Here is a 10,223-nt window from a genome sequence, read left to right as displayed (position 1 = left end):
GGACTAGCGTGCGAAACGTCAGTAAGTTTTTTCATCTTTTCACGGTGTATAATTTACCTTTTTATCATTACTGTTTCATTAGAAACACTGTCACAGCTCACATTAGTTTTTAGCTAGTTATCTCTTCTTATCTAGGACTTGAAAACTCGAAAACGCTAGCTTAGATAGCACTAGCCTATCCAAGATCTAGAATGATTTTTTTTTTTTTCAATTTCAATTTCAATTAATTATTTATTTATTTTATCATTTTCAAATTGAATACTAAATTACAATATACACGCTCCCGCATCATATAGCTGTATAGCTAGTCTAGGCGGGTTTGCGAAGTTATACAAAATTAATATGAGTTGTTTTCTAGCTCAATATTACAGTGTATTATAAATATAATAATAATAATAATAATAATAATAATAATAATAATAAATAATGACTTTTTAAATAGTTTTTAAACTATTAAAAATACACTAACAAACTTGTGGTCCTCTAAATTCTCTCTATTGTCGTATTCTCTCTAGGCTATTTACATTAAGACATTTGATATTCATTTTTACAAGATGAATTTGATTAATTTCTATTCAAATTAATACTATTAATACTAATACTAGATATTATTATTGTTTTATAATTTATTAGAAACTATACAGGTTTGGAAGATCGATATAATATCCTGAATGGGGCAGGGAATTAAGAAGAGATTGTTTGATATTTTTGTTAAAGTTTCTTTTAGTTTGAGTTCTGATAGCAAACCTCCCCAGTTCGATTAGCTTCTTAGCTATTCTGGGAATCGCTCGAATTACCCTCTATTTAGTACTCTAACCTTGTAACTACTTATCTATATTTATCTGATGGTAACAAAGATTCTGATAAGATCAGGTATTTGGTTTCAGGACAATATCATGGATATAGTATAACCTATCTAAGACATAAAACCCGATAAGCCATGGCCTATCGAGCAGAACATCCCCGTATCTAGGCTATGTATGGTATAAATAGAGGATATTACATGGGCGCGCGGAGATACGAAATTTATCTTCGAGTGTTGAAAAGATCTGTCACAAGTGAGCGCAGCGAACAAGTGAGAGATTTTCAACACGAGAAGATAAAATTCGTATCTCCGCGCGCCCATGTAATATTCTGTTTATTATATAATTATCAATGAAGTATGTTTTAGCTTTTTCAGGCAATTCTTTCCGTGTATTTTTGAATAGCCATCACAATGGTGTTATCTTCACACGTGAAAATAACATGTTATTTTCACGTGTGAAGATATCAATTTTTCGAAATAGAGAAAAATAGATATTTCATTGGTAATTATATAATAAATAGAGGATATTACATGGACGCGAGGAGATACGAATTTTATCTTCGAGTGTTGAAAAGATTTTCAACACGAGAAGATAAAATTCCTATCTCCAAGCGGCCATGTAATATTCTGTTTATTATATAATTATCAATGAAGTATGTTTTGGCTTTTCCAGGCAATTCTTTCCGTGTATTTTTGAATAGCCATCGCAATGGTGTTATTTTCACACGTGAAAATAACATGTTATTTTCACGTGTGAAGATATCAATTTTTCGAAATAGAGAAAAATAGATATTTCATTGGTAATTATATAATAATGACAGATATTTCATACAAGTGACAGTTCATTATTTCTGGGAGGTGGTGCGATAGTGATTAATTTTCATTTTCCTATTTAAAAAAATCTAGAAATCATGAGCATGGGATTTCACCCAAATCACGAGTTATTCATTTGACTGTCAAACTACTGAGTACCAGGCTTCACATGCACTTGTCATCCACAGCCGTCACTGAGTGTCAAATGTTTCGTGACAGTACACAGGTATCTTTAGTTTCCTACGCAAAACCACAAGACAAGCATGTGACTGTCACGCTATAGAATACATAAACCGTGACACGCCCCCTTTACGGTCCAGTAAACGAAAGCAAGAAGTATAATTCAGGGAATTGAAGTAGTCGAGCTCTGTCAAGATGGCTCAAGTGTACGCGCTCTTGTTCGTAGCAATCGTCTACATGTCGAATGTTTTCATATCAGTTTCGGCCATGGCTGTCAACTTCACAGACTGTGGATCCGAAAGCAAGCTGGTCAGTCTTGACATAACACCATGCAGTGAACAGCCGTGCAACATGAAGAGAGGCACTACAGAAACTGGTACACTCACATTCATTCCATCTGAAGACATCACAAGTGCCAAGGTTAAGGCTTATGCTGTCCAAGAAGGTTTCAACATTCCTTTACCAATCCCCAGCGATGCCTGCCAAGGCTATGGACTCGAATGCCCCGTCAAGAAAGGATCACAAGCAAAGTTTGTCGTCAAGCAAGAAATACAACAAGAATTTCCGCCCGTGAAGCTGTCAATCAAAGGAGAAATAATCGATCCTGAGGGGGAAATGCTTGTATGCTTTCAGTTCCCTATTGTCATTAGTTAACGGACGTACGTTAAGAACTGATGTCAGCGTGTAGTCAAGGTCACAAGGTTAGGCGTATTTGTACACATTTTAAAGTACGCTTGATCTAGCTGTTGTACAATTGAATTAATCATCAATAAATATTACTTTGACAGACTATATTTATTTAGATTTTGCTGAAATTCTAGAGGATAACGACTAGTGTAGTGTTTAGGTTAAGGGCTATTGTAGGGAGGGAAGGGAGGGAGGAAGGAGGGAGGGAGGGAAGAAGGAAGGGAGGGAGGGAAGGAGGAAGGGTATAAATTTGGCAAATTGGGCTAGTTGAAACCAGTTGCTCATTTCTTATCTCCTCTGCTCGTCTCTCTTCTATTCTCTCCTATATGACATTTTATTATATATCTATTTGCAATTTTATACTCTATTCTGTTTATATCTTCTCCTCCCCTCCCCCTCCATCGCCTAACGAAGAGAAGACGCTGACAATGAGAGGAAGCCTACTAGGTAATAGTTCATAAATATGCCATATACTGCTAAAACTCCTTTCCATGGAGATTCTACTCAACGCATGACAAAGAAACCTACTAAACCTACTTGCGTGGGCCTCCTTCGGAGGTCGATAATGTAAGAAAACAATAGGCCTCTTTACATGGGACGTAATATCCATTTCTGGTCAAGTGTCATTCCCTTGAGTATAATTTTTTATCTAACGGTTATGGCACGAGAAGACACACGAATATGGATACAACTCAAACAAAGAATCTTATTCTCAAGAGAATGACTGACTTGGTTTGATGTATCAAAGCATTACGTCCATGATAAGGAGGTTAACGCAAACTAGAGCAAAAGTGTAATAATGAGATAAAATATATCAGTGTGTATAGACCCCTCGCATATGACGGCAAAGCAGGTCGACCTGGGGGACAAAACAAAAGAATCCCAATCTCCTGAGGCTTGGGACCTATGGTTTTGTTCCCCAGATTGAGCTGCATTCCAAAGTGCTGCAAGGGGTCTATTCAACGTATCCAACTGATCACTTTTGAAGTAAATAAAAACTAAAAAGATATTTGAATCACATCTGGTACTTCCTAGACCCCAGTCTTACGCCTTATGCAATACAACGCATGCGTAGTAGAATAACAGATGTCACGCGATCAAGCACACCAAATATGTTCCTTATCTGTAAACAGCAAAATGTCAACACTTTCTTCGTTCATAATTCTTTGGATTCTCGCTGCAGGAGTCTGCCACTGTGAATCAAGATCCATTAACTTCACAGACTGTGGATCTCAAGAAGGAAAGGTCAACAAATTCGACATAACTCCATGTGGTTCAGATCCATGTGTCATAAAACGTGGAGTCGACGAAACTGCTAATTTAACGTTTGTCGTTTCTGAGTACATAACATCATTACATCTCAAAGCGTGGGTTATTATCAAGGGTCTGCACATTCCAATACCACTTCCTACTGATGCTTGTAAAGGATACGGGCTTACTTGCCCCATAAAGGCACAACAAACAGCGAACTTCATCATCAAGCATCACATTTCGAATGACTTTCCAACGGGAAATTTATCGCTGAAGGTAGAGTTTATCGATCCTGAGGAAAAGATTGTGGTCTGTTTTGAGTTTCCCGTGGTTGTGGAGTAGGTAGAACAGTAGGTAGAACAGTGGAGTATAGAGGGAAAGCGAACACTGAAATGATGAAATTAGATTGAGTCGTATAAATTATGCATAATGAGCAACAGAAGCTCAAAGCGTATTAATGCTTCTACTTATAATACTTCATTTGCCTGGAACAACGTTTAATGTTGTTTAAAATCGAATAAGAATAGTATTTTTAATACAAAAAATAAGGAAAATGTAAAAGGAAGTACATCTTTACCGTTAGGTTCCGTAATTTGTTGAGTAAATTATGTCAAAATAATGAAATAAAAATATAAGAAATGGATGACATCGTAAAAACAATAGAATGAAACAAAAAAATTCACCTGATTTGCTAATTTATTAAAAAATATATCGGCGTTTTCCCCATACGTTTTGTGAATTTGTTTGATTCGTTTGATACCACTTGCTAAAACGAACTTGTAAGACGAACAGGACTTGATATTAGACTTGTCTACAATCATCCCTGATTGTTTTCGCCTGAGATAGCACGTAGACTGCATGAAGGTCTAGCGTGACATTATCATCGTGATCACGGTCTACCTGCGTAGAAATCAACAGACAGAGACTGGGAATAGAAGAGCGTTGATTGACACACAAGCCGGCGTTTTGATGATCTTGACATCAAGAGGAAAGACGACCGGAAATCGGGACACAGAGTTAGCGAAACGCAAGTACAAAGTCCCTGATGGAAAACAGGGAAGATTAATGTACTCAGTATCTAACTAATGGCTCTTTGGTTGAAAGCTTAGGAATGATCTAGGAATGCATGGAAATATCCTCAAGATTGATCTAACACTACAGTACCCCTGGGTCACTTTGAATGTTGAAATCATTCGCACATAATATACATGTGCATAGCCATCCGAAGTGAGGATTAAAAATACCGGGCTCGACATGTCTTCGTACTCGGTGGCAGTTGAAGTATATACTCGGACGAACCTGATGATAGCCCTGGTTGTTCTAACAACTATCTTCAATGGCTTTCCCAACATAAACTTTCTCATTCTTATGGTAAGGTGGAATGAAAAATATTGCTTTAATTTTAGTAAGGGAACTAAGCTGTTGCGAGCTTGCTTAGCAGAGGATGTAACGGATATGCGTGACGCAGATTTTAGAATGGTTTTGCATCAGTAAGATTAATTTTATCCAAATACAATTAGAGTGCTCACACTAAATCCGTGAAACAAATACTAATTTTTAGCACTAAATAGTGATAATTAAACAATAGAAAACAAAGGATTCCGCATGAAATAGTACTAATTAGAACTATTTAATGTTCACGGTTTTAGTGCGTGCACTCTAAAGACGACTTTTCTATAAGTTAATGGGCAATTATTGCGTAAGATAACACGAGAAGCATGTGCCGGAAAAAAGACCTAAGCAAGTCAAGGTTAAAACGTTACATAGAAATCATACAGAGTATTGGCCTACCGCATAGACATCTGTCCAGGTGACCAGACAGATCACATGACCAGATTAAGAAATTGTACGAAATGGACACTTCTCAATATTATCTTGGATGAAAACACGAAAGAAATCACACTTTTTTGATGGAATTTGTGGCATTTCTTTTGTGTTTCCATATGTTAGCCAAGCACTGCGTCTTGGAAAACTAGCCAAACAAAAGTGACCCAAAGATATTCTTTTTCTATCATGTTTTCTTTTTAGATATTTCTGTCTTCAGTTATGCCTTTGCCAACCAAACCGATCATAAGTGCGATAGAAGTCTTTGTTCCAAGTATCTTTGTAGTCATTCGGTGAGCCATTACTACTTTTCTCAGGGGCGGTTTCAGGAATTGATTATGGGTGCACCCCCTGGATTCGCCCCTGTCTATATACTATAGATCGTGTCTGTTTTATGTTTAATGGCCATTCCCAGAACGATGATTCGTTCTGTGAACTGCAGGGTGGGTGGTGTGTGGCGCTATTCTTAAATACAGTGAGTTTGCGATGTAAACATAGTGAGCTTCAGGGGATAGACATGAAAATACCGCTGTAAGTGCAGCGGGCTTTTACATATGTAAATACAGTGACGGAAGAATGAATAAATGAATGAAAATTTACTTACTTTAGGGTTTTGCTTCTTTGTAGGTTTTGGTTAAAGTCTTCAATATGGCTGCTAACGCTTCTGTTACATCCCTCCATGGTCGTCTTAAATTTTCTGTTTTTCACCCTGATGGAGGGAGGTCTGCATGTAGTGGTTAGCACTCTCAGGTATCACCTTCTCTAGGCATTTTCACTATCATAGTATATATATATATATAAAGTATAATACTTTATTTGATGAAATCTTTGTTTGGATGTGACGCCAGTCTTTCGCGCCATGTTGAATGGAAAGCCAAGAAAGGGTTTCAGTTTATGACCTTTCATCCAACATGGCGGTCATATGGTGTCATTTCATTCTCTTGGGAATACTCGCAAACCAAAGAATAGACAGTTGCATTTTGGAAATCAATTCAACTAAAATTCTTCAATTTTCAACTTGTTGAGAAAAGCAGACATTTTGACCGTTAGAATAGATATTATCAAACGCCTGAAAGGTTTTTCTTCTGTGGCAGTTGTTGGTATTTTTTCAATTGTGCTCCTCTTTTTCAGAAACGCCAGCAGATTCCTTTCACGTACAGTGGTTGGATATGGTTTAACACTATTCTTGTTGCAGTTCCAAATGATCTTTCTAGTTTTTCGGATTATTTCCCGACTTCACGAATGGATGACTACCGTGTTGACTATCATTCGGTAAGTTGTAGAACACGAATAGTCCCCTTAACTGTTCCCTGTAACATCTTTAAAAGGTAGCCGTAACTTTTCATCGAAGCGAGACGAACGGTAAGCTTGCAATGTGAGGGAACCTTTTTTTACACCTCGGAAAATGATTCACGTCTCCCGACATCATTGCAAGCTCACCGCTTGTCTCACTTCGATGCTATGGCATGGCTACCTTTTAAGATGGCGCAGGAAACTGTAAAGGGGACTATTGTGAACTCATAGACGTGTGAAAATTTCTTGATTGATATGAAATGATTTTTCTTGTTGCGGATTGTCATTCTGTAGATTGAATTTCTGAGCATATACCGTTGCTTGATCAACGTTCAATTCTACACGCTCAGGCGATATTCCATAATATATTTACATTAGTAATATCGTATAATATATTTACATTACTGATATTGATTGCTATTGCCAGGTATACCAGAAGGATATCTCTTATCATATTGACAATAATCTCTCAATCCGCGATATTTCACTTGGCGGAACAAAAACTATTCAAAACAATGAGGTAAAAATATACTGTTTAGTAATGGAGTGGGCGGTGAATACGTCTTTGTGTTAAAGACATTTAAATATCTTTTTTCTTCTTGCAGGGCCGCATTAAAGTTGGTTTTAATGCTATCTTTCGTCTTCCTGGTAGTTCCTGGACCTGTTTCCATTGCCAACTCCGTGGTAACAGGCCATTTTCATCCTGGATCCATTTTAAGGTAATCAGCCAAGCTGTAGGTAAATTGTTCCAAAGTCAGAGATGCTATGCATACTGAACATGCAATGACAAGTAAATAGAATGCCAGCATCTCCTCGCTAGCCATCTTAAACCGGGTACAGTGATATATTTGGCAGAAGTGTATCTTTGTGTATATAACTGATAGGTTTAACTTTCTTGTCCTACAGGTTCAAGTCATGGCTTGCACAAGCACCCGACCCTTTATACACACACTCGCCCTTCCTGGAAAACTGTTTCTCTTCCTGGACAGCCTTGAGAACAGTTCACTTCTTCATCATGACGCAAGCCCTTGCCTACAACTCTTGGACGACACCTACGCATATTATAAAACTAAAAGAGCGACTCGACTCTTGGGTAGTCGTTATCATAACTATATTTTTAGGTCTGGTTCTGGTGTTTCTGTCCGATAATTATTTTATGAGCCAGGTACTCCATGTTGTCGTAGCCGTCGGGAGTCTGGCCTTGTTTGTACTTATACTCGATGGCTATCGTAAGTTCCATTACCTTCTATCTTTCTACGGTTTGGGTACTATACTGGTCATCGCCCAAGACGCACTGGTTGTAGCGTACGAAGTATTTGCTACGATCAGTGCCACGAAATCAATCAATGTGTCGCTAGTTATAATGGGCGCTCTGACGTTGTGGACGTGTTGGAGTATCTCTATTGATGTTTGTGTGAGAATTGTCAGAAAAATCGTCAATCCAAGTAAGAGTATACTATAATGTGCAAGGACAGGTAACCGCTGAACATCAAAAATGCAGGCGCAACACCCAAATTTATCTCCGCTTCAATAATACTGTATGTAAATTGATACGGAGGAACAGAAGAAAGAAGGCGCAAAAAATTGATGGCCACGTCACGGGGGCGTGTAAATAAGTCACGAATATCAGCTGTTCCCAAATATTCACTTACATTCTCTTCAACTGGTTAATGCAAGGGTAGTTAAGAGCACATATTTTGGGGTCACTTCTGCACATTGCGTTTAATAACAGCATAGTGCTAGTTATATAGATATAGTGCCTAGCGCTCATGCGTGAAAAGAGCGCGCAATGTTTAAATGGGGAAACTCTCGAAGTCATGACAAAAGTCAAGCTGAAAAGTTGGTAAATGAATAAGAAACTACGAATGGTATGCTTCTCCTCCCATTAGGATAAAATGACATGGCTGCCATGTTGGTTGACATAACAAATGAACCCAAGACCACATTTTTGTCAAGGTCATCGGGCTATGACTTCACATGCAACCTAAGAATCGTAAGAAAAGTTTCAGTCATTAAACCTTGTAGTGCTGGGGTCGACCTCGCATCCCTCCTCTTCTCGTGTTTCTCCACATCTAGCTAGCATACAAATTTTTCGCCCGCTGATTGGCTATTGTTTATCACCAATAAGAGGACTGAAATAACCTGACTTCAACGAGCGCGCGCTCTTTCCGTTTTACCATCCTGTAACCAATAGGGAATGTGCACGAGCACGAATCTCTAGCACAAAGCATGATGGGAAACCGAGTACTATACAAATTAGAACAAAAAAATCAATAGAATTATCACAAAAAATTTACTCTTCTATTTTCGTCTGTTGAAATACTTACTGTTTCATAGGAAATGTCGAAGGAAAAATTGTCAGAGGAATTTTTAGAGGAGCTAAATAATCGGTTCTCCGTCATACTTTGTGCTAGAGATTCGTGTTCATGCACATTAGCCTGGCTAGGAAGCTGTTTCAGGGTTCGATAACATTTAAAAGGTTTTTTAAAGGTTTACGCTTGGTGGATGCACACAGCCTTTACCCCTATCGTGTATTCTATATCCATCTTTAGGTAGTTTACAGGGCTATGGAATTGAGTTATTCAGTAGTACCCGAAGGTTTTATTAATATGCAAGTACGGTTTATTGAATTCTTTGTTATCAGTTATAATCTTCTTCATTCATTTTACATTATTTGTTTAGTCTAAGGGAAGCAATATTAGTGGTATGGTAAAATGAAATCTTTGAATATCAGCTCTAATATTATCCGAATACTATTTATCCGAATTCTGACATTCAATGCTTTCGCTTCAGATTTTAATGATTTACAATTTAATAATCTATATTTTATACTAATAGATAATATTTATCACCTTCAGAGAATTATTAATCACTATATAAAGCATAAGATTTATATTTTAACAAGGTATTCCTAGGTATTGTTATTTTTTTGCTGTTTTTCAGCAATAAATTCGCTACACCGACGACAATAAATACGAAGATGGTAACTGCTTGCGGCAGGAAACGAAAGAAAAAGTCGCTCTCTGCAGGTGGCATTGAATTGGCTTTAACTATAAACCAAATTGAGTGCGAAATTGACTTCTGCAATAAACCAATCAGAAGACGTTCACCCATCAATCACAGTGATTGAGTACGAAATTGTGACACTCAATTGGTTCTAGCTATAAACCAATGAGAACTCAAAGAGACGTTGACCGGCCAATCAGTGATTGAGTACGAAATTGTGACACTCCATTGGCTTTAGCTATAAGCCAATTAGAAAGCAAAGAGACGTTGACCGGCCAATCAGTGATTGAGTACGAAATCGTGACACTCCATTGGCTTCTGCAATGAACCAATCAGAAACAGGAATATGTACTTGAGTGTAGTA

The 10,223-nt window shown here is 37.7% G+C and overlaps 3 protein-coding genes across 3 annotated transcripts; all 3 read left to right on the top strand.

Annotated features, from left to right (window-relative positions):
• The first annotated feature begins 1,904 nt into the window (after window positions 1-1,904).
• Window positions 1,905-2,590, top strand: LOC116305190 (NPC intracellular cholesterol transporter 2). Its single transcript, XM_031715045.2, has one exon. The coding sequence runs from the start codon at window positions 1,994-1,996 to the stop codon at window positions 2,450-2,452; it is 459 nt and encodes a 152-aa protein (XP_031570905.2). The 5' UTR covers window positions 1,905-1,993; the 3' UTR covers window positions 2,453-2,590.
• A 1,032-nt stretch (window positions 2,591-3,622) lies between these two features.
• Window positions 3,623-4,078, top strand: LOC116305191 (NPC intracellular cholesterol transporter 2-like). Its single transcript, XM_031715046.2, has one exon. The coding sequence runs from the start codon at window positions 3,623-3,625 to the stop codon at window positions 4,076-4,078; it is 456 nt and encodes a 151-aa protein (XP_031570906.2).
• A 676-nt stretch (window positions 4,079-4,754) lies between these two features.
• Window positions 4,755-10,032, top strand: LOC116305183 (uncharacterized). The gene is made up of 7 exons (XM_031715039.2): window positions 4,755-5,107; window positions 5,765-5,853; window positions 6,188-6,310; window positions 6,692-6,832; window positions 7,281-7,373; window positions 7,459-7,572; window positions 7,760-10,032. The coding sequence occupies exons 1-7, from the start codon at window positions 4,991-4,993 to the stop codon at window positions 8,313-8,315; spliced, it is 1,233 nt and encodes a 410-aa protein (XP_031570899.2). The 5' UTR covers window positions 4,755-4,990; the 3' UTR covers window positions 8,316-10,032.
• The last annotated feature ends 191 nt before the right edge of the window (window positions 10,033-10,223 follow it).

The sequence above is a fragment of the Actinia tenebrosa genome, unplaced genomic scaffold (genome assembly GCF_029948245.1).
Source record: "Actinia tenebrosa isolate PJP-AT-01 unplaced genomic scaffold, QUT_ActTen_1.0 PGA_scaffold0__85_contigs__length_37466705, whole genome shotgun sequence".
Classification (NCBI taxonomy): domain Eukaryota; kingdom Metazoa; phylum Cnidaria; class Anthozoa; order Actiniaria; family Actiniidae; genus Actinia; species Actinia tenebrosa.
The sequence above is the reverse complement of the archived record's forward strand: the minus strand, read 5'-3'. Positions and strand labels throughout refer to the sequence as shown.